At 37.0% G+C, this 24,521-nt stretch overlaps 1 protein-coding gene across 1 annotated transcript; it reads left to right on the top strand.

The window, feature by feature from the left end:
- Positions 1-2,712: 2,712 nt before the first annotated feature.
- Positions 2,713-13,191, top strand: AREG (amphiregulin). Its single transcript, XM_037035502.1, has 6 exons — positions 2,713-2,958; positions 4,074-4,322; positions 6,403-6,589; positions 7,827-7,982; positions 10,212-10,323; positions 12,994-13,191. The coding sequence occupies exons 1-5, from the start codon at positions 2,895-2,897 to the stop codon at positions 10,303-10,305; spliced, it is 750 nt and encodes a 249-aa protein (XP_036891397.1). The 5' UTR covers positions 2,713-2,894; the 3' UTR covers positions 10,306-10,323; positions 12,994-13,191.
- The last annotated feature ends 11,330 nt before the right edge of the window (positions 13,192-24,521 follow it).

A 24,521-nucleotide genomic window follows, 5' to 3' on the forward strand; every position in this document is an offset into this window, starting at 1 on the left:
ATACTGGAGAGGATTATTTTACTTGCTCTGTGAGTGAAGTAACATAGTAAAGTAACTTTATGAGTTGCTTTAATTTTTTAATGTGATCAATATGATATAACTATCATAATGTCATAGTTAGTAATTTCTAATGGTTAGAAATGGTAACCATTTCTAAATGGACACTCACCAAATGCTAGGATCTATGCTACTTGTTTAGGTATCTTTTTTCCTTAGATCTGTTTAGAGGCAGATAGGTATCTTTATTTCTGTTTTCAGATGAGGAATCCAAGTCTTTCGAGTATTAAGTAACTTAGCATGTGGTGGAATTTATGTATGAAAATCCAATTGGTTTGAGTCTAAAGTTCATACCAAGCACTAGGCATTGCATGACCCTGTGATGCTATGCTACATTCCACACCAAGGCAAATTATTGCCCTGTAAACTCCTAATAGGAAAAAGACAAAGCAATTTGCAATCAAAAGAACTCACTTTCACTTCAAAGAAAAACATTTCTATGACAGATACGCACAACTTGCTTTCACCTCCATAAGAAGAAAACATGAGAAAGGGCAAGAACAGGATTAAAGCAAAATGAAAATCTATGAAACCAGAAAGTGCAAAATTTTCTGACCTCTAAACAAAATCTCCACCACCTTTTGAAATCTGTAGGCCAGCTCTGAATCTCTGAATCATAATTGCCTCATCAGCCCCAAAAGATGACAATGCAGGCGTGCTGTACTCTCGAGTGGGCAGTGCCATCTTTCTAGTCTTATTGGCCATTCTTGGTCACACCTTGCCATCAGTTATACTCCCCACTTAAATTTTCAGCTGGGAGACCACTGACTGGCCTCTCCATTTTTCTGCAGAGCTTTTCATGATACGTATGGGCACAATGGAACCGCATCCTTGTTTTCCATTGCACTCTGAATCCTTATCTGATGTAACGGGATGAGTTTTCTATCTGCCCCACACCACACTGGACTCCTGGACAGCAGGGAGCAGGAGTCTCTCTCCCTACTGACCTTAATCTCTCCTTACTGACCCCACCCCCCACATTTAAAAAAAAGTGAATTTCACGAAATATGCTCTCAAAACAAATGTTAAATAGGAGAGTAGGCATGAGTTATGACTGTTTGTCTCATCCTACTAATGTATGGTATTATTTAGCCTACTTGGTATGATATTATGATATGCCATTAAAAAGTAGCTTTTAAAAGGTTTCTCAGAATTAGGACTCATGCACTGTGACCCACACTGCTATAAAGGCTGCTTTACTGGAATCATCAGGGAAGACATGTATCTGCAGGACAAGAAAACTTGTAGAACCTTTTTTTACCCTCCCTCAAGGCAAGAAAATCCAGTTCTGGGGTTGTTTCTACATCAAGGTTAGTCAAATTAAGCAGCTCTCTCCTTTTCATTTTATCTACTTCTCTGATTTAATGCCCTACTGTGTTCTAAGGAGCCTTTCGAGCTGGCTCTTTTATCTTGGAGTTTGAAAGGCACAGTCTTGCCCTGGACCATGCATGCTGTTCAGTGGCTGGAGGGTCACCCCATAATCGAAAGGTTGAGGGTTCAATTCCTAGTCAGGGTGCACACCTAGGCTGGGTGCACACCATTCATCCTTGGTTGGGCGGTGCAATGCGACCCCCATCTTGGTCTGAGTGCATCAATCAATCGATGTTTCTCGCTTCCTTCTCTCTCTCTCTAAGAAACAAGGAAAACATGTCCTTGGGTGAAGATAGAACAAAAAATGAGGGGCACGGTCTGGGGTACCACCCTTCATCCAAATGCCAGTATGCTACCAGGAAAGATTATTTCTTTACACTAAGTATTGTTCTTTTCAGAAACTCTCTTTTCAAAGATCAGTTTAGTGTAAATTATTTTATCAGAGTAGAAAGAGGTTTTAGAGGCAGATGACCTTGTATCTAAATCTATCTGGCTTTGGCCGTGACCAACTATGTAAAGTCCTTGTTCTGTAAAGTTGCCATTTGGCCTCCCTGCAAAATAGGGAAGATTTTGCTTATCCAGCAAGGTTATTGAGGAGATGGTTTAGTATTTTAAATGTATAGTTTGGAGAAAATAAAAGGTTAATAGGTGCTGATTTTGATGAGCGCCCTGGGCCACCTAAAGCAATGGGAAGGGCAGTGGTTTGAATCTCTGTCTACTTCATCATAGTGAGTGGGCAAGGGCCCTTGGTTGAAATACAAGCTCAAAAATCATATGTGAAACAGCTCCTGAGGAGATGTGCGCTCTCTGGTCACTTAATGATTTTCATTTAACCTTGTTATTAAATACGTTGGTCTATGAAATCACTCTTGGTCTTAAAGTACTTTTATATCTTACTATGGAACTGTTCCAATTAATTGCCATTTGTTGTATTATTAAAAGCAACCATAGGAGGTTTTTCAGAGAATTTGAAAAATTGGAACTATTTTTCAGATACTAGGTGCCCCCCAAATTCCACTCCCGCTCTCAAATATACATCTGGTGTTTTTTCAGATGCAGCTAGGGGTTTAATTTTCTTCCCAAAGACTCTAGCTCTCTACACTGGAGGTAGGCGGGGTATGCGACATCCGTGTGTGGTTTTGGGGTAGTAACCTCCTCTAGGGCGGCGGCTGCCTCCACCCACGGCGGCCGTGACGTCACAGTGATGCCTGGGTCCCCACCCGCGCTATAAAACCGCAGGTGAGCGCCGCGCCTCCAGTTTGTTCGCACGCCTAGTGCCTGCGCCGGAGCCGGAACCCAGAGAACTCCAGGCGAGTTCCAGGCGCTGCCCGCAGCGCCCGAGCCCGGCCGGGCGGCGCGCGCGGCGCTCACTCGCTCGCGTCCACCTGTGTTCCACCTGCCCCCCATCCCCCGCAGCTCCCGTCCGGTTGCCCCAGAGACCGCGACGCCGCCGCGCGGAGGGACCAATGGGAGCCCCGGTGTTGCTGCCGCCGGCGCCGCTGGTGCTGTCTCTTCTGATCCTCAGTTCAGGTGAGAACATCCCGGCTGGGACCTGCCGGCGCTTCCCCCACCGCCGGCGAGAGCGGTCGCCCTAAGTTTTGCGGCAGCTTCTCAAAACAAAAGAAAAGAAAAGGAAAAAAAAACCACCTGTCCCTTTGGGTTCCTCGACTCTGTCCTGCGGGTGGTGCTCACGGTAACTATCTCCCTAAAGTTCTAAGGTAAGTTGGTGCCTGGGAGGAGGAGAAAGGTGGGCAGGTGTCCCAGAGGTTCCAGGCCAAGAAGAGGGTGCCACGAGAGAACCTCGCACTTCAGTTCGTCTGGAGGAGACCTTAGAGATCCTGTGATCGAAACCCTTCGCTTTACAGATAGAGAAACCAAGGTCCAGAGAGGGGAAGGGATTTCTTGAGAGTCTGAGGAAGTGCAAACCTGAGAGTCTTTTAAGTCCTGCACCCGAGAGTGCTGCCGCCTGCCTAAATTCTCCTCTGCCTAGTGATTTTGCGGTTACCTTCCTAGAGGACCTCGCCTCGTCCCAGGCTGAAGTTTTATTGAGATCTAAAGGATAAAGCAGGGGCTTGATACTCTGGACCCCGAACCTTACCTAGTTCCCAGTTCTTTCTCAATTAAGAGCAATAATAGTGAAAAATGATAGTAAGAAACATTATCAACTACCTTTTATATTACTTTTTACATTTTATGTACCTAGTCCTTGTAAAATGGGAGCACGTGTTGATACCTGGAGTTTATGTCTGGAACCCACTGCCTATGGTTCTAGACGTAATGGGCCTGGTGGCCTTCTGGCGACACAAATGCATTTGTTATGTGAAGAGATGGGAATATTTACACAATGCCTATTAAGTAATTATGTATATTAGATTAATTTGCCTACTTGGCAGTATTTTTTGATATGGAAATTAATGTAGACTGTCTGGGGAGAAGAAAACTTGATGAAAGAAGCTCAGTAATTGGAACAGCTGACTTTGCTTGTTGGCACACTGTGAAGTTGCTTTCACAAGTGAGTCAGTCACAATGGCACATGTGCAATAACTGCTTTGATATCAGAAGATAAACATCTCTCCTGAACACAGCTGACGGCTGAGAAAGAAACTCTGCTTTACCTTTTTTTCCCCTTGTTCTTTCTCCCATAGTGCGTCATGTTGCTGGATCAGAGGGTCACGACCCCTACTCTGGGAAAGGGGAACCATTTTCTGGGGACCACAATGCTGATGGATTTGAGGTGACCTCAAGAAGTGAGATGTCCTCGGGAAGTGAGATAGCCCCTGTGAGTGAGATGCCTTTGGATAGTGAACTGTCTTCAGGGATCAACTATGACTATGCAGACGAGTATGATTTCGAGTCGCAAATATCTGGCTATATCATAGACGATTTAGTCAGAGGTGAGTAGAGGATAAGGCAAAAATGTCTTCTTCATGATATGTATTTGTATGAGCAAATGAATTCAAAAGAAGAGCCACTTCTGCATCTCCCAGTGGCTTTGTGGTGTGTATGCCTGTTTTATCTACTGCTAAGTAAGCTACAAACTGAGATGGAAGAGCAGCATGTGGGTACATCCTGTATGTCTGGACCTCTGTTTTATGTCTGCTAAGTCTAATTTCCACAACTCATGAAGTAGGAGATATCATTTTAGAGATGTGCTCATTGAAGTTCAGTGTCCTGTCCAAAGTTCCACAGCCAGCAGGCAGACAAGCCGGAACGAGAACTCCAGTCTGTCTGATTCCATAGACTGTGCTCTTTCCCAGTGTGCTGCATGACTCCCATTAGGAGAGAAAGTGATTGCCAGCCAGTCCTATCTACTCTATATCTCAGCTTCTGCATCCACTCCCACCACCACTCTCCCCTGAACCACTGCATCCTAATACAAGTAAGGGAGCAGAGGAAGGGATGAAACAGGAGCAACTGGGCTTTAGCCTCAGTAGCAGGTGTTGAGAAACTGGCAATTGTAATAACATCTTCTGGAAATATTACAGATGTGCGTGAATTTTATATTGCTAAAATCACAATTTAACTCCAAACCCCAGTTGTCAGCTCAATAATAACATCTTCTGGAAATCCACAGATGTGTGTTTTGTAATAGAGTGAAAGTGTTGGTTGAACTCCTTTGAAAGGCTATTAAACCCAAGAGTTTAATGTTTATTTTAGCACTTCACATAGTGACTATTTATTTCTCTGTCTAAAATTTTTAATATGTTTGATAAAATGCAATAATAGCTATTTAAAATGTATTTATTACAGGACTTATTCTAACTTGTGATACTTTTTATCATCAGAAGGCAGTTTCGGTATAAAAATTGCATAGCTACCTACTAAAGATTGCTCCTAATTTGACTATTGTTAATGTTGATATAATCACCTACTGTATTTATAGTATTTATTTATTGTTTTCTCAATTTTGGTTACCCTGCCCTTTGTTTCTCGTGTCTTCTATTTAATGGGTACTGTAGGACCACTATGATTAATGAGATTATGACATTTGCCTCTTTTCATTGAGCTCTGTTTGCTAAATACTTGCTCAGATAAACCTCTTCACGGATTAATATATCAAAATGCACAGTTCTAACATGGAAGCTCCTTGCTATATTTAGCATGTGGCTGAACTATACTATGCACCACTATAACATTGAACAAACATTTCTGTGGATGTGAAAAGTTGATGAATCTCTGAAGCATTAAGTACGGATACATCTGGACTCAAAATTTTTCAAATACATTAACCACAAAAATGAATCCCTGGAAGGTATTGATTAATTATAATTCATTGTAATCTGAGAGTTGGAGAAAGTTGATTAACCCTAATATTTAAGTTTCAGCTTTTTCCTCCCGTGGATAATGCACACTCACTTCTAGTGAGCATGAGCTACTGGACTGATATCCACAAATATACCCACAAATATACCCATCTGCCACTTTAGTCAAAGGCATTGACCTTTTCCCAGAGAAAACAGTGTAGTGAGGAAATAACAGGCTTCAATGTCCCAGCACTGATTTCTTTAGCAGCATGTTCTAGGGAAAATTACCTGTCTTCACTCGACTGCAGTGTCCTCATCTATACCCTCTGGGTAATGATACAGTCCTCTGTGACTCGGCCTTAATTTAATTAATACTCATTACTAAGAATTTGGTGTGTACTAGAAATGTGAGAACTGTTTTAAGTATGTCATGGATCTTCTTAGGTAACTCATATTAACAGTAATAATTATACTGATATGAATAAATTCAAAGCGTGTTTCTAAGCTAATAAGATAACAAAGAAGTTCAGATTTATAAGGGTTACACAATACAGATATTCTTTTTTGTCTAATTATTGTGTATGAATTGTGTTAAACAATGAGACAAATATAGTTGTCTTCCTATGAAGACAACTATAGGATTTCCCAACTGCTAGGATTTCTTTCTCCTATGTCTCCAAAATGATATTAAAGATAAAGAGATTTTTTGTTAATAAATCTTTTTTTTTAGTTGAACAGGTAATTAAGCCCAAGGAAAACAAAACAGAAGGTGAAAACACTACTGATAAACCCAAAAGAAAGAAAAATGGAGGGAAAAAAAGAAACAGAAAGAAAAATCCATGTCGTTCACAATTTAAAAATTTCTGCATTCATGGAGAATGCGTCTATAGAGAGGACATGAAAAGAGTAATGTGCAAGTAAGTTTTTCTAACTTATTTAGAATTCTGTATTTCTAACACCATATCTAAAACTCCTAGTGGCAGAAAGCCATTTATTTTTGCATGTATAAACCAAGGGTCTGCAAACATTTTCTTCAAGCACCAATCAGATAGTAAATATTTTAGACTTCCCGGGTCAAGATTAGGTGTGTACTTATATAACATAATTAAAATTTTTGCTTGTACACTGTAAAAAACCTGACAAGTGGCCATATTTGACATGTGGACTGTAGTTGGCTGACCACTGACATAAACCATCATTTTACAACATAGGTTTTTACATAATACTGTTCCATCGTCCTCCCCCCAAAAGCTGCTAGCACATGAAATGTTAGTGGATGTGTTAGCTGCCTAACGAGTCAGTCAACTTCTCAGCTGGTTATAAAGAAGCACAGAGAATGTAAAGGTTTGTCTTCCTAGAGTCACACCTAAACTAATCTCAACTTCATCTTATACGAATAGATCCTTAGCTTGAATACATTCTATCTCATGATTTTGAGGTACAAATATGAGAGGGACCCCCCAAAAATCAGAATTATTTTCTAGAAGGCAGGCCCCTTTGTCCCTCAACCCCTAGCTTCTGTTGCTAGGTGAGTGTTCTAGGAATCCATCTATATCAGTGTACCAACTGGTGTTATTGTGAGAGGCTGCATTTGTCATCAGTATTTTTTTGAAGACTCTGTTAGTGTTTTTGCCCATTTCATGATGGGTGATTTTCAAGTGCACCTGCCACACTGCACTGAATGTTCAGCAGTGTTTGACCAAAAACAGCCTGACCCCTGCACTCCACCCTCCTTATTCACACCATTGCACCCTAAGCTACTTTTCCTGGTTTCTCCAGATGAAAAAAGTCCTCAAAGGGAAATGTTTTGCCAGTGTTTCCCTTTGGAAAAGGTGATACAAAAAACACCAGAAACGCTAAAGAGCATCAAAATCAATGAATTTAAAAACCGTTTAGCGCAATGGAAAAAAAACATCTCGATAGGTATATTGCATCAAATGGAGAGTACTTTAAGGGTGACCGGAGTTTAAACATGTAAGAATAAATACACAATTGTTTACAAATAAATTCCTTTTCTTAGGCAGAGGTCCCCTCTCATATAAGGCATTACTTAATTTTTTAATATTAAAATTAAATGACGATGGCTTGGAAAGTAAGCCTAAAATATATACAGAGTTTTTAATTGCTATAATTTGGAATGTGGGTTTTTCACAGATGTCATTCAGAGTACTCTGGTGAACGGTGTGGGGAAAAGTCCATGAAGACGCATAGCATGGTCGACGGTGATTTATCAAAAATTACATTGGTGGCCATAGCTACCTTTGTCTCAGTCGTGTGCTTCACAGTTATTGCTGTTGCTGTTACAGTCCAGTAAGTATGGCATAATTTAACAATTTCTCATAGAAAGAGTACCAGGTTCATTTCAGTATTTTTTATCATATTGCACTACGATACCTTTAAAATATGATATCTTTGGTCATATCTTTCACTTCATTGACAAAGATCACAGAACATGGTCCACATTTATATTTGACCTCCATTGAAACCTAATATGTAAAGCCCTTTTCCACAAAATCTAGAAATATTTTAACTTAAAAATGGATGTTTTTATGTCATATTTCTACACACGGCTACTTTCAAATCTCAGAGTGTTGAAACTCTGCTATGAATATCTTAAGCTTAAGTGAGCCTCCCAGAATCTAATTATGGCCTAGTTCGTAGTAGATTGTCAAAGATGCTGCTTTGGTACTAAAAATAACAAAGTTTCAAAACAGGAGCCAAGAAAAGGTATGTCTTCTGCTTTTATCAGAATGCAAAATTCTGAATTGGGAATTTCATAGCATGGTACTAATTTACTTAAAGCGTATGCCTATTTTGTTATCGTCCAATGCAGTATGGAAACTCAATTATTAAAAAGCAAAAACAACAACGTTTCCTCCATAGGGTATCATGGTATGGTGTAGGAAGCAAGGACAATTCTGTTACTGTTTCACTTCTACAATATCTTCCCTGTGCTCACAGTAACAGATCACATACTTCACTTCATGACCAATGAATGTTAGAACAAGATTGTTTCAGCTTGTAGACACTGGTGGATATGTCAAAATGGCATTGTCTATCAAAAAGAAGTCAGTGAATTAAGGAAGCTGGGGTAGGGTGTGAATGGCTGCATAATGACTCATGTGCTAGTAGAGCTTGGGAAAAGCAATAAACTCATTATTCTAATTTTAGGTCTTGGTAAACCACTTTAACAACTGGACTGTGTACATGACCAACCACTCTTGCCATTCAGGAAATAAGGGGATATCTTCTGCCTTTGTTTACTATTATTCTAAATGCAGATCAGATAACAATAAAATGGTACATAAAATTGTTTTATGATGCACATAAAGTTTGATCTGTGGTTTAAATTTGTTTTGCACACCCTAGAAATGATTTTGATCTTTTAGTACCTCATGTTAGATATGCAGATGTGTTTAGAAAAGATATCTTCAGACAAACCATTGTTATTTATTTAGAAGGATAGAAGAAAAAAGTTGCCATTTAAAGAAGACTTTTTTTAAGCATCCTTTTAAGAAATATGTATTTTATTTATTTATTTTCAGAGGGCAGGGAAGGGAAGGAGAGAGGGAGAGAAATATCAATGTGTGGTTGCCTCTCATGTGTTCCTTGCTGGGACCTGGCCTGCAACCCAGGCACGTGCCCTGACTGGGAATCGAACTGTGATTCTTTGCTTCACAGGCCCGCGCTCAATGCACTGAGCTACACCAGCCAGGGCTAAAGAAGACGTTTTGAAGTAATTATTTATGCCTGCACTTATTCAAGTTGAAATATTTAATAATCTTTTGGCAAAACATGGAAAAACTTTAAAACTGGCACTCTTAAAACTGAACAGGGACTTTTCTCCCATGTTCTCCTCATATTTGAAATACATAACAAACACTGGCCTAAGCCCAATTGCTGGGGATTTCTTATATAATTGAAGTGAATTTTTCTCAGATACCACAACAAAAGATCTTATGATTTCAATAGTAACATTTAGTCATTGAATTAAAGGTCTACTAAAAATAGAGTTGTTTCTACACCAACACATTTTTAAACCACTGAGTTTTTTAATATAAAGTATCAATAAATAGAATGAGGGATTTATTATATTTAGAAATAAATAAAAGCCAACTTGTTTCGTAAGCCTGTATAAATAAATATTAATCATTTAAATTAGCTTATTCGAACATAAAGTCTTTCTGTGGCAAAACTATACTATCTTCTCCCTCCATCTGTGCAGGGCAATTGTGCTAAAGTTTGAAACTAACTCATACTGATGTGTTTTATGCTTTCTGAAGATTTGTATCTCAAGGCACATTTATCTAAATATCAGTTATCTGGAAATATGTTTACATAAAGTCATCATAAACATCCCATTATAAATAACATTGGTAGTATTTTATAGTTTGGTTTAGGTTTTGGTTTGATATAGAGTGTATTATGTAATGGTTTATAAGGAATCACAGAAAGGAAATTCTCTGTACTCATGAAAATCCCAGTGAATGTATGGATAATTAAGACTCTGATGACCGTAGAACATTTTGTTTTCTCAAGCCTTCGAAAACGGAACTTTAGGAAATACGAAGGGGAAGCTGAAGAACAAAAGAAACTTCGGCAGGAAAATGGGACTGCACATGCCATAGCGTAAATGAAGATAATATTACAGGTTTGTGTTTTAAAAGATGTGTGTAGATCGTATCTTATACTTTTGGAAAATATAGCATTTATTATGAAAAATAAGGAAAGGAAACATTGTTAATTTGGGGTATACTGTGAACATTGGCTACATTGCAGTGTTATTATTTGAGCATGAGATAACGTTCAGTGTTGAAAAAGGGCTCCGTCCTTAGTATAGTCTGGGATGTAGAGATTTGGGAGACACAGATCCCCTTCTCAAAGAACGTAGTGTTTAGGAGATAGACGATAGGGTAAGGAAGCAGAATACCAGGTGAAAGTGCCATAAGGAAGGAACCAGTGGTTATCACAAGGACAGTATTTCATCTTTAGTTAGGGCTGAGTAGTATCCCATTGTACCTGTACCACATCTTCTTTGCATCTCGAAAGTATCATGCTAAGCAAACTAAGAAAAAGTTGAGAACTATGTGATTTCACTCATATGTGAGATATAAAACTGAAAGCCATAAATGACAAACAAGAAAGCAATAAATAAAAACTTACAGATGCAGATGACAGTATGGTGGTTACCAGAGGAAAGGGAGGTAGAGGGATAGTTAAGGGGGCCAGAAGACTTGATTTTGGGTGGTGGGCACATATGCAGTGTATGGATGATGTGTAATTGAAGCCTATAGAATTTTATTAACCAATGTCACCTCAATTAATAAAAAGCTATGATATATTTACACAATTAAATATTACTTGGCTATAAAAAGATGAAAGAAAATTTTACTCTTTGCAACAGCATAGATGGACCTGAAGAACATTATTCTAAGTGAGATAAGCCAGTGACAGACAAATACCGTATGAGTTCACTCATGTGTTATTTAAGGAACAAACTGATCTAACAAGCAAAATAGAGACAGACTCATAGATAGAGAGCAGACTGACAGCCCTAGAGGGTTGGGGGTGGGGGAACCAAACAAAAAAGAAAAAGAGTTAATGGACACAGACAATAATGTGGAGACTGGGGGGAAGGGTAGGTAGTGGTAGAAGAGAGTGTAAGGGGGATAAATGGTAATAGAAAAAATTACAATAAAAATAAACTTAAAATTTTAAGGAAAAAAAGAAAAAAAAGGAATCAATGGTATATAAGGAATTTCTAATGACAGGTAAAAGGAATCCAGTAGGAAGCATTTAGAGAGCAGGAAAGAATGAAAATGTAGGGTGGCATTGGAACTGAGCCTGGAGAGAGTGATGAGATTGGGAAGGACAATTAGAAATGAGAGGAAGATTAATACTATGAAAAGCACTAGATTAATTTAGGAACTTGAGACAAATAGCCAGCTCAAATGGGTGATAGGGGAGATTAGGTTGAAAGGGTAGGTTCAGTTCTCAGGATGAGGCCCCAAAGTCAGTATTTGCGTTACAAATGAAGTGGAGATATCAGGTTGAATAGCCTTTTAAAGAAAGAGAGTAGGAAGGGAGAAGGCGGTGCAAAATTGTAAAAGCTTGGTTAGAGTATATATTGTAGTTTATATTTTAAATTCTTGTAAAGAGGGAGAGATGAACATGTTGGTAAGGAGAAAGAAGGTATGAACAGGGATATTTGGTTGATTAATCAGTCAAAACGAATAGCTAATGAAGCAAACTTCTAGAGGAAGACCGGCTCAAGGACATACTTAAAGTCAGTCAGAGGAGGGAACTCTCATTTCCTCATTCAGGAAAAGGTATCACATCCTTGAGCATTGACTTTATTTCTTCAATGGGTTTAAGAATTCCTTGAGATGCGGATTAAAAATGCATCTTCCTAAGCCAAATCCTAAATTGACTGAATCGGTATTTCCATTTTTAACTCACATTCTAGATGCTTAGGGAACCTCTTTAGCGTTGGTTGAGTGCAGGTATTATATTGTGAGCCTATTAGAGAAGTAGCTCAATAATTCACAAAATGGGTAGTTACCCATGCCAATACTATACTTGGTACTTATTGCACGAACTCTTACCAACGTATGGTTTAATGTGCTGAAGCTAAGGCAACCGAATGAATAAGGGTGGAGGTTTGGTTACTTAGTACAATTGAGATTTTTTTACTTTTATAAAATTTATTGGGATGACATTGGTTAATTAAATTATACAGATTTCAGGTACACAATTCTATAATACATAATATGAATGTTGTATTGTGTATTCACCACCACAAGTCACGTCTCCTTCCATCACCGTTTATCCCCTACTTTACCCTCTTCTACCTCCTCCCAGGCAGGTTGCAGATGAGTTTAGGGAAAGGAATATGCTGTGCTGGCACGTAGTGGCTGCCTATTAACTGGCAGCTACTATTATTATGCCCTTGGTACTAATTATCTTAAATTAACTGTATAACATAAATGCACTGAGCTACTTAATCTTTGTTTTTAATTATGTCCACTGCATAGATTTGGTGAGGGAAACCATTTATCACAGCTGTTGTTGCTTTTCTTTTCCTTTTTTATGAGACAGGTTTAAGTGTGTGCAGTCTCCTACCCAAGTAAGGCAGGAGTGCTACCAAAGGAGGTGAAAGGGATTCACGTCAAAGGGATAGTTTGTCCCTGAAAGCCTTGTAGTACTTTTTGTAAGACAGCTTAGAAAAAGAAATTGGACAGAAATTCTGATCCTTTGATATTGTCTTAAAGCTATGTTGGAACTGAGCTTCTTTCTAACACTTGACTTTGTGTTTGAACAGGAATCAGATCAACGTCACTCTCAAGTCCCAACCATGAGTGATGAGCTGGCTCTGCCTTTCAGTGGGTCGGAAGGAAACAGAACTTTCTTGTGCTGGTGGTTTTAAACTTTCAATTGTCAGTTTTTATGCTAAGTCTTATTTCTGTACATAAAGATGCATGGAGAGAAAAAAGTATTTTTTCACGTTGTAAATAATTTATTTATTATTTAATGGAAGTGTATTTATTTTACAGCTCATTAAACTTTTTTTAATCAAACAGACTGAGAGTTTGAATATTAGTTTTGAGAATGGGAGACTTTAGGTTTTTTTCTCTCAACACTTAGCCGATCATTTTAAAAGGAGTTCCTTCCCCACCCCCATTTTTAACTGTTTTATGTTAATTTTCAAAATGTATCTCTTTTCCTAGAAAGCACTCTTAATGGGAAAATTGTAAATTGGATTCACTTAGTTCTCCCACAAATACTAATATCTCAAATCGACCTTTCTTAATTCCATGTAAAATTTATTCCAAGTCCTGGTAATTATAACATGCAGTGCTGTCTCTCTGTTACAGTAGACATACACATTGTAAAAGAAATAAATTCCTCTGTTCACCTTGATCACCATAAAAAAGAATAGATTTGAATATTACAAATGTGGCAATTCAAGAGAACTGGGAAGTATTTAGATTTGAGACTTCTTTCCCTAATATCATGACGTAAATATATAAAGCATCTAAAAGCCACACCTCCCTTCCCTCCCCTTGCTATTGTTTTCTTACATTTTAAGTAAATACATGGAATTATTTGTGGTGGGTCTTCCAAGAACATTAATGTTATCTAATGACTCACAGCCTGGTTCCTGGCTGGGCATCTACATGCAAAACAACGTTTAAAATATGCAAAGAGTTATTTTGAGAAAATTAATCAATAGTAAACATAATTCCAGCAGTTATCGCACGGAATTTCATGGATTAAAGGTGCCTGTCACATCAGCACTTTCACCAGTCTGTAGCCTATTATTCACCAAATTCTTGCCCATTAGTAAGATGAGCAATCTAACCAATTGCTCCCCAGAATCACCTGTGCATTGTCACTTGCATTTTAAATGACTACGTGCCCAGGCACCCACCTTCTGGAGCTTCTGATTTAAATAGACGGGGTGTTTTTGTTTAGCCCTTTACCTTTTCAAACCAGCCCTCCAACACCCCATTCCCTTACGTTTGTCAGTCTGTTTTTTGTATCTATGAGTTTGTTTCTATTTTTTGTTTATTTATTTTGTTCATTAGATTCCACGTGTAAGTGAAATTGTATGGTATTTGTATTTCTCTGACTGGCTTAATTCACTTAGCATAATACTCTCCAGGCCTATTCATGCTATTGCAAAAGGTAAGATTTCCTTTTTTGGTGACCATGTAGTGTCTCATTGTGTAAATGTACCACCACTTTCGTATCCACTCACTCACTGATGAGCACTTGGGCTGCTTCCAAATTTTGGCTGTTGTAAATAATGCTGCGATGAACTTAGCAGTGTATGTATTCTTTAAAATCAGCATTTCAACCCTGCCTGGCATAACTCAGTGGATTGAGTACAAGCCTGTGAATCAGGGTCGCTGGTTGGATTCCCAGTCTAGGGCACATGCCTGGGTTGCATACCAGGTCCCCACTGGGGGTCACATGAGACGCAACCACACATTGATATTTCTATGCCTCTCTATCTCCTTCCCTGCCCCTCTCTTTAAAAATAGAATCTTTAAAAAAGCTCAACTTTAAATTAATTAATTAATTAATTAAAATCACTGTTTCAGGTTTCTTCGGATACATTTCCAGAAGTAGAAGTGCTGTGTCATAGGCAGTTCCATTTTCAATTTTTAAGGAAACACTATACTGTTTTCAACTGTGGCTGCACCAATCTGTAATCCCACCAAGAGTACACAAGAGTTCCCCTTTTTAAATATTTTATTTTTAGACAGAGGGAAAGGGAGGAAGAAAGGGAGAGAAACATTGATGTGTGAGAGAAACATTGATCGTTTGCTTCTAGCATGGGCCCCAACTGGCTACTGGGTCTGCAACTCTGGCAGGTGTCCTGACCCTGGGTGACCTTTCACTTTGTGGACTGATGCCCAACCACTCGAGCCACACCAGTCAGAGTGAGGGGTTTCCTTTTCTCCACATCCCTGCCAATATTTGTTGTTTTCTCATTTAGTGATAGTAGCCATCCTGGCAGCTGTGAGGTAATAACTCATTGTGGTTTTCATTTGTATTTCCCTGATGGTTAGTGATGTTGAACATGTTTTCATATGTCTGTTGGCCTCTGTATGTCCTCTCTGGAGAAGTGTCTATTCAAGTCCTTTGCCCATTTTTTTGGTCTTAAGTTTTATAAGTTCTGTATACATTTTGGATATTAACTCTTTATCAGATATCACTGGTCAATATGTTCTCCCATTCAGTGGGTTGTCTTTTCATTGTTTTGATGGTTTCCTTTGTTGTGCAAAAGCATTTTCATTTAATATCGTCCCATTTGTTTATTTTTTCTTGTTTCCCTTGTCTGAGAAGACATATCAGAAAAAAATACCACTGTGAGAAATGTCTGAGATTTTACTGCTTATGTTTTCTTCCAGAATATTTATGTTTTTAAGGTCTTACATTTAAATCTTCAATACATTTTGAGTTTATTTTTGTATATGATGTAAGAAAGGTGGACTAGTTTCATTTGGGGGGCACCAGTTATTGAATAGACCATCTTTACCCCATTGTATGTTCTTGCCTCCTTCATCGAATATTAATTGACCATTCAGTTCAAAGGTGTGGGTTTATTTCTGGACTTTCTATTCTGTTCCTAAACTCTGCATCTATTTTTATGCCAGTACTATACTGTTTTGATAACTATGGCCTTGTAGTGGTATCAGGTATAGTGTGGTATCAGGAAGCATGATTCCTCCAAATTTTTTCTTCTTTATCAAGATTGCTATGGGTATTCAGGGTCCTTGGTTGTCTCACATAAATTTTTGGAAATTTTATTCTAGTTCTCTGAAATTTACCATTAGTATCTTAATAGGAATTGCATTGAATCTGTAGATTGCCTTAGGTAGTATGGGCATTTAATGTTAATTCTTCCTACGCATGAACACGGTATATTCTTCCATTTATTTGTATCTTTTTCAATCTTCAGGGTCTTATAATTTTCTGAGTGCAGGTCTTTCATATCCTTGGTTAAATTTATTCCAAGGTGGTTGGGTTTTTTTGATGCAGTTATGAATGGGATTTTTTCTTAGTTTCCCTTTTAGATAGTTCACTATTGGTGTATAAAGAAGCAACTGATTTCTGGATATTTGTATCCCATTGCTTTACTGGATTTGTGTATTCTAGTAACTTTTTGGAGGAATCTTTAGGTTCTTCATATACAGAATCATGTCATCTCCAATAATGAGTTTTACTTTTCTCCTTTCCAATTTGAATACCTTTTACTTTTTCTTATCTAATTGGTATGGCTAGGACTTCCAGTATCATGTTTAGTAAGAGTGGTAAAGTGGACATTTGAGTTTTAATCCTAATATGGAAGTGTTTTTAGTTTTTTCCCATTGAGCATGAGACATAGACAACAGTCTAGTGATTGCCGGAGGGAAAGGGAGGTAGGAGAGGTAGGAGAGGGTAAAGGGGTAATAAATGGTGATGGAAGGAGACTTGACTTTGGGTGGTGAGCACACAATACAATATACAGATGATGTATTATAACATTGTACACCTGAAACTTCTGTATTTTTATTAACCAATGTCACCCTAGTACATTTAATAAAAATTAAAAAAATAAAGCATTGAATTCCAAACAACAAAAATAAAAACCACACATGAACAAATAAAATAAAACCAAAAAGACTTACAGAAACAGAGAACAAACTGATGGTTGCCAGAGGGGATGAGATTTAGGATAGGCGAATAGGTGAAAGGGAATATAGTTAATACTATTTGATAGCTTTGCATGGTGACAGATGGTTATTAGACATAGTGTGATGATCATGGTGTAAGGTCTAATGTCTACAAATGTCTAATCACAAATGTTGCATACCTGAAACTGATCTAATAGTGTATGCCATCTATACTTTAATAGAATTTTTAAATAAATAAATAGACGGGTGGGTCACTGCCATCTGTATTTTTAAAAGACCCCCCAATGTTTCCTTTATACAATCTCTGTGGAGAACCTCAGATTTACCTCTGCCTAAACATTTACAGTATACATTTTCTTCAACCTTACTTGCTAAATATAAATATGGATGATTGCTAAATATAAATATGGATAAATAAGGATAGTGCTAGAATACTAGACAAATTCCTGGCTTGGATATGTTTTCCACCTAGTTGGAGGGAGAGAGTCAGTGAATAACTGGATGAGGTATGTAGCAAGATCTTTGAGCATCCAGGGAGCGCTCACCTAGCTCAGCCTGAGTCAGGAAGGGCTTCCTACTGAGATGCCACCCAAATTATCTTTGAAGGATAAGTAGGAGTTTTGTAGAGAAAGTCATTATAGTCACAAGCAAAATTATAAAGTCTTCAAACAGTATGACCTGAAAGTAAAATACGTAAATATTTCAGTAGTATTGAAACAAAGCATTAGGTCAACAGGCTGTAAGGGAAACTGGAGTGGTGAGGGCAGGGTCACATGGGGCGTTTAACTTACACTCCAGACTCTGAATAACCATTCAAGCCAGTTGATCAGGGTTAGAAACTTGATCAGATTTGAATTCCAAGTAGGTTACAGGCAACTATGAGGGACTTGTGTAGGAGGGACTTGAGCCAAAGCCAAAGGGTAAAAGATTGGCTTGGAAATAGTTGAAATGTGTGAAGTGAGGAATGAAGACCTGAAGCTAGGACGTAAAAGCAGTGAAAGAAACTCATCTGTATTTTAAGCTTTTTAAAATAAATTAAAAATACAAAAATGGAAGGATTTATTATAAAAATAAGGCTGAGCATAATGAGAAGGTGAGGGAAAGAGGAAATATAAGATGACCCTCAGGTTCATGGCTTTGGTGACATAATTTTAAGTAGGGAACCTTTTGAACTAACTTACTGAATATTCTAGATGGGAAGTATAGCTTTTTATTTACTCTTGCCTGAAGAATGCTCTTCTCTATTTTGCAAAGTCATCCTTTCCAATCTGTAACAGACTTATAAAGCAATAAGTATCAGCTCAGTTAATTAGTCTGATGAGTCAACCCTGGCCCTTACCTTACATCTGAGATTAGGCAAATGAGAAGAAAAGTCTGGGTTTGAAAGTGTGATAATGAGTTCAGCTTTGGATCTGTTGAGTTTGAGAGGTCACAAGAAATCTAGTAAGCACTTAGATATACAGTCTGAAGTTCAGGGAGGGGAAAAATTAGAAATTAGAAATTGTCAAAACAGGTATGGTAACTGCAACCACAAAAGAAGCTTCAAGATTATTTAAGGAGGCTATAATGAGCTTGAAAAAAATCATATTTGTATTGATAAATCTTCCCAGTCATCACCAAACACTTGGAGGAAGGACTCAGGCTACTTACAGCCACTATGACGATGCTAGGCACTTGCTCCCTATCCCATGTACTTCTCTAGCCCTTAAAGTAAAAGTTTATTCAACCATTACAGTGGAGGAGAGAAAAAATTTACTATTTTCATAATAAAAATAATAATAATTTAAGTTTATTAAATACTCAGATATTCCCATGGACTGTTCTAAGTGCTTTACACATAGTTATCTAATCCTCATAGCTTCTTTAGACATTAAACCCATTTGATAGATAAATAAAACAAGTCTCAAAGAGATTAAGTAACTTGTCTATGGTCACACTGCTAGGAAATGACAGTCAGGCTCTCTGCCTCCAGAGCTGGTTCACTTAAACTCCTATCTCTACTACTTCTCCTATAGTCAAGATATTTGTTTTGGTTTAGAGAATGCTATGTCTAAGATGACCCTTTGTTATCTACCTGTGCTGCCTTCACAAAAATTTCCAATTTATATATCCCTCACAGTATAGAATACATACTGTACAGTTAGCCGACCCAAGAGGTAAGAAAGCTGGAATACACATACATATTTTTACAAATTTTATCCATAAATTTACAAAGAATTATTTAAGAGTTGCTCCAGGGTGGGGAAGATTAATTCCCTGGAACTTTTGGCCTGCCTCATGTGTAGGCAAAGTAAATTCCAGTGGCCAGAGAATGTCCCCAGGCAGTGAGATACAGGTGGGCCACAGGTAAGGCCAATATGCTTAGAAACAGACACCACCAGGGATACAGGGGTGCAGCACAATGAGCATCTGCTAAAGTGTCTGGCTTATTATTGAGCAATGTCACTTTTACTTCTTGACCATTGTCCTTCATTCAATGAATAATTACAAATAATTATTAAACCCCAGCTACATACCAGGCAAGCATAGGTTCCTGAAAAGCAACATCTCATAAGTCCTAAGGACAATGAAATAAGAGAAGGAAAATGGCAGAGTAAAATGTTTAGATAATGCCAAAATAGAGAATTATCCTCTCAACAATTAATAATACACTTTGTTAAATACATTAGACCTTTATGAGGTATGAGTAAAGTAAAAAAACTGGTTTTCTCCTGTGGCTTAGAAAGCAGCATAGTTACTTAGTAATATCTCATGCAAATATAATCACATTACCCTCTAATCTCTCAAATTACAACATATACTATGTTTATTTAATCATTAATTTAATAAATATTTGTTGAGCATCTATAATGAATACAGAGATGTATTGGACTGTGCAATCCAATCTCCATCCAGGAGTCTCTGGGAAGACCAAGCATGTCATAAACTGCTCTGGGCATTTATGTGTGTGTAATAATGGTTAGGTAGACAATTTGTAGATATTAAATATATTTATTACAAAAATAATAAAAGCTTAAAAGAAAAACAATTTAAGCTAAGCATTTAACTCAAAATTCACCAAAAGACCAATAAAACAAACCCAAGAAACTATATAAAAATAACGGCAGAATTAAATAATAAACAATTGAAAAGCAAAGCTAAAAAGCTATTGTTTGGAAATATTAATAAGATAGGTCTCTGTCAAAATTGATCAAAATGAAAAGATACACAAAGTGAAATGTCAAAAGAAGAAATAACTACAGGAACAATAGATTTTGAAAGTAAAAAGAAAGAGAGAACACTGAAATCCACATACATAAATTTTAGTGGCTTAAAGAGATAAATTATTATCTCTAATTACATATAGAGGTAGGATGCTCTAAGTTTTCTTAATTTAATGGTTCAATGAGCTTTAGATCTTCAATGGCGTTAAAGATCTAAAACCTTTCCCTTTTGCTGTTGTAAGATGCCACTAAAATACAAAAAAAACAAGATGTAAGGAATAAATTTCTATAAAAATACACAAAATATATTTTAAATGTCTATCAGGAAAAAATGGGACATCTGAATAAACCAATAAATAATACAGAATTGAAAGGGTGATCAGAGTTCAGCATCCCACCAAAAAAAACACAATCCATATGGCTTTGTAGTTGTTAAAAAATGTTAAAAAAAAAAGGAGCCCCAGCTGGACAGTTCGTTTGGTTGGAGCATCATCCTGTACACCAAAAGGTTGGGGTTCAATTCTCAGTCTGGGTGCACAAAAATTATAGGCACATTTTACTTATAAGCATGGATATAAAATAAATATATTTTTAAAATTACATTATGAAAGTAGAGTTTTTGCCTGGAATGCAAGGATGGTTCAACGTTAGAAAGTATATCATTGTTATATAAAATAGAGTAAAATATGGAAATTTCTTGTTATATAAATAGGTTTAAAAATTATGTTTTTTTAAAAAGCATTTCTTTATTTGAGAAAGCATTTAAGTGAAAAATCTATTAGGAGTATAAAATGATTTTAAAACAAGGAATAGAGTACTTCTTGAGCTTGATAAAAGCTATATACTGGAACTTACAGTAGAATTTATACTTAGTAGGAAATCTATAGATATTTTCTCTTTAAGTTTAGGAATGAGGCAAGGATGCTCATCTCAGTAACACTATTATTGTTAAACGAAGTACAAAAATTCTCACTCAAGTTGAAGAAAAAGTAACAAAAATATACAATTTATAGGAAATAAATAAATCTGTTCTTGTTTACAGATGATATAAGCTACAAGAATGGCCAACTATGAATATTTATAAGATAATTTCACAGGATTGCCAGATATAAAATTCCAAAAGTAATAGTATTATCAGCAATAATTTAAACAAAATATAAAGAACATTCACAATGTAGGCAACTATAAGACATATGTGCATTAACAATTAATATATGATTTTATTTAAGAAAAAATTAGATGCCTGTTAAAAGAACTCAAAGAAATTTGTCATGGAGGAACGTTACCTTCTTTTAGACTATAGGATGTGAAGAAGTTAATTCTCTTTTTAAATCTTCAGATTCAACAAAATGCTAATCAAATTTCCAACAGGATATTTTGAGGAACTTTATACATCATATTCTAAAATTTACATAGGACAATAATAGTCCATGAAAATCTTCCATTTTGGAAAATAAAAGCACAAAGGGAGCCTTGTATTTAAACATATATACTAAGTAAAGTAGTAAGACAGTGTAATTCTAGCTTAAGTGTAGACAAAAACACAAATGGAACAACACAGAGAGCTCAGAGAGAAGTTACTACACAATAAAAATAGCACTATAAATTAATAAGGGAAAAACATGACTGCTTAGCAGATGTAGAAGGTATTAAAATGTGGAAAAAATAAAATTAAATCACTACCTTACATTGTACTAGAATGTGGATCCCATGAGGATTAAATATCTAAATGTGAAATGTAACACTACAAAGCTAATAAAAGTATACTTGCAAATTAAGGTTGGGGGAAGACTTAAACAAAACCCCACGTAACGATTAATAAAACATGAAGAGATACATTGATTATTTTCTTATTTTGTCAAAATTAGGAAGTTTTGCTGAAAAAATGTCATGGAGAAATTCGACAGACAGTTGACACCATTAGAGAAAAACTATGCAATGTCTGAAACCCTGAGGGGTTATGACATGCGAGGAATGACAAAATCAACAAGAAAAGGCAGGACCTTCAACTTAAAAGGGGGGAAAGGATATGAGCAAGAAATTCCTGGAATGTGAAGCCTAAGTGACTAATATGCCTGCGATCTAGACTAGTACTAGCCCATATGTTGCATTGGTGAGAATTAGCAGGAGTCAGCCCTTCCTATACATAGCTATGGTCCCATGTCAAGGCACGCAGACCATGGGCTGGGTCTCTGCTCCCACTCACATTCCTGGCTAGGCATTCTTTTGTGAGTACCTAGCAGTTATCTATTCATCATAGCCCCTCACATCAAAAAAATACTCAAACCTACTAAAAATACAGAAATATAAGTCAAAAAGACTAGGGTATCACTTTATGCCCATCAGCTTTACAAAAATAGAAAGATGAATAATGCTGGCAGAAGCTTGTGGACACAGAGAACTTTAACCATTACTGGATACAGGTTAGCCTAGAACTGTCCTTATGGTAGTATTTAATTAAATTACAAATAAATGTACCCTATTGCCCAGAGAGAGCATATCTTTGAGACATGTAGGCCCACAGAGGGACTCACATAGGATGTTCATTGCAGTGTTGTTTACAATAATGGAGAATTAGAGGCAATCTACGTGTTTATTGCTGGATAATGTAAAAGCCAAATGTGTTGGGGTCTCATTGGGGAATACTATGCAGCCATTAGAAACAAAGGTATTCTCATAGTAATATGGATGGATTTTTTAAATGTTAAAATGTTAAAAAGTGGGGCTGAAGCAAGTAAGAAGTAAACCAAGATAAGTCATATTTTCTTATGTTAGTTAAATACACAATTTATACAGGTCACAAAGTAGTTGTATTAAGCAACATTTAAGTCAATTAAACATAGAAAAGGCCTAATAAAACACATCAGAATGGTAGTCTAACAGTGAGGGAAGAGTGGTGGGAACAAGCAAGTGGTGGGAGGGCATTAAGGAGGCAGAAAAGAAACCACTGTGAGAAGAGAAGCATGGGAGCACCTGGTAAGACAGTGATGTGGAAAGGTACTTGGGCTGGGAACAAAGAGTTGAGGAGCCGTGATGAGAACAGAGTGAGACAGAGAAGGTAGGCCAAATATTTCACAGGACATGGAAATTTAGATTCTTGTGAGTACAATGTGGAGTTTGACTTAAAAGTGGAAAGTCTCATGATCTGATTAAAGTATCATATTGCTGTGTAGAGAGTGAACTAGAGAAGGACAGGAGGAAGTGGAAAGATCAGTTGATGAGGTGACTGGACCCTTTCACTGGATCAGGTGAGAGAGAGAGAGGAGTAGCTTGAACTGGCAGCCGGTGTTGGCACTGGCAATGGAGACAAATAAGAGACTTGGAAGGACATGGGAGGTTTAGCCTAGAGGATAGTGAATTTGGGAGAAATAAAGACTCTAGTTAAGTGTTTAAACTTTATCCATTAAAAAATAAAATTACTTCTCTGATTCTGTTCCTGTTCTTTTGTTTGCTTAGTTTTTTTTAGGTTCAGTTGTTGATTGTTGTCAGTTTGTAGTAATTTTACTATTCATAGTTTTTTATCTTCTTCTATTTCTTAGATAATAAGTCCCTTTAACATTTCATATGACATGGAGGGTTTTCAGTGGGGAGGGGGAGAGGAAGAATGGGGGTAAGAAAAGGTATAGGGAATAAGAAGCATAGTTGGTAGGCATAAAATAGACAGGGAGAGATTAAAAATGGTATAGGAAACAGAGAAGTCAAAGAACTTAAATGTACAACCCATGGGAGTGAACTAAGGGGGGATGGATGCTGGAGGGTCAGGGAGTGCAGGGTGGAAGGGGATAAAAGGGAAAACATTGGGATAACTGTAATAGCATAATCAATAAAATATACTTAAAAATAAATGAAATAAAATTGCTGTTACTCTAGAGTAAACAAGATGTTCCTATTGTTTCAATCCTTTAAGGGCTGATTTTGTTTAATGCAAATAAAATATACCTAAGAACTAACTATAGACATTCCTGCCCCTGAAATTCTAGATTCTCAATCAATGAAAACATTTAAGGGAAGAATATGTCTGAATCTGTGGTGGGAGGGAATCGATTGCAATACTGAAATATGCATAGCATGAAGAGGTTGGGCTAAATGACTTTTATGGTCCCATTCAGTTTTAAGTAGCATTCAATGAAGAAAGTGGGGACCTATATAACCAAATGAAAATGTGAGATATTCAACATGTTTGCTAAATCCTGGGAAAATAAAAGCATTGTCACCATGGTAATGTGCTTATATTGGAATAAATGGAATTGGCTCTCAAATACCTTCTTATGTGTAGGAGCAGAGCTTGAATAATTTTCTCAATAATAACTTCAATTGTTTTTATAAAAGCAAATAATTAATGTTGAATTTTATGAAGAAAGAATATAAAAATCACCCCCAATTTCACCAATCAGAAATGACACTTTTAATATTCTGGTGTAAATTCTCTGAAACACTTTACCAACATATGTATGTTTTCT

The sequence above is a fragment of the Sturnira hondurensis genome, unplaced genomic scaffold (assembly GCF_014824575.4).
Source record: "Sturnira hondurensis isolate 20B ecotype Veracruz unplaced genomic scaffold, ASM1482457v3 Scaffold0022374, whole genome shotgun sequence".
NCBI classification, from domain to species: Eukaryota; Metazoa; Chordata; class Mammalia; order Chiroptera; family Phyllostomidae; genus Sturnira; species Sturnira hondurensis.

Coding starts and splice junctions, on each gene's coding strand:
- AREG (XM_037035502.1), top strand. CDS start 2,895: ATGGGAGCCCCGGTGTTGCTGCCGCCGGCGCCGCTGGTGCTGTCTCTT. Junction 2,959..4,073: donor TCTTCTGATCCTCAGTTCAG/GTGAGAACATCC, acceptor TTTCTCCCATAG/TGCGTCATGTTGCTGGATCA. Junction 4,323..6,402: donor CATAGACGATTTAGTCAGAG/GTGAGTAGAGGA, acceptor CTTTTTTTTTAG/TTGAACAGGTAATTAAGCCC.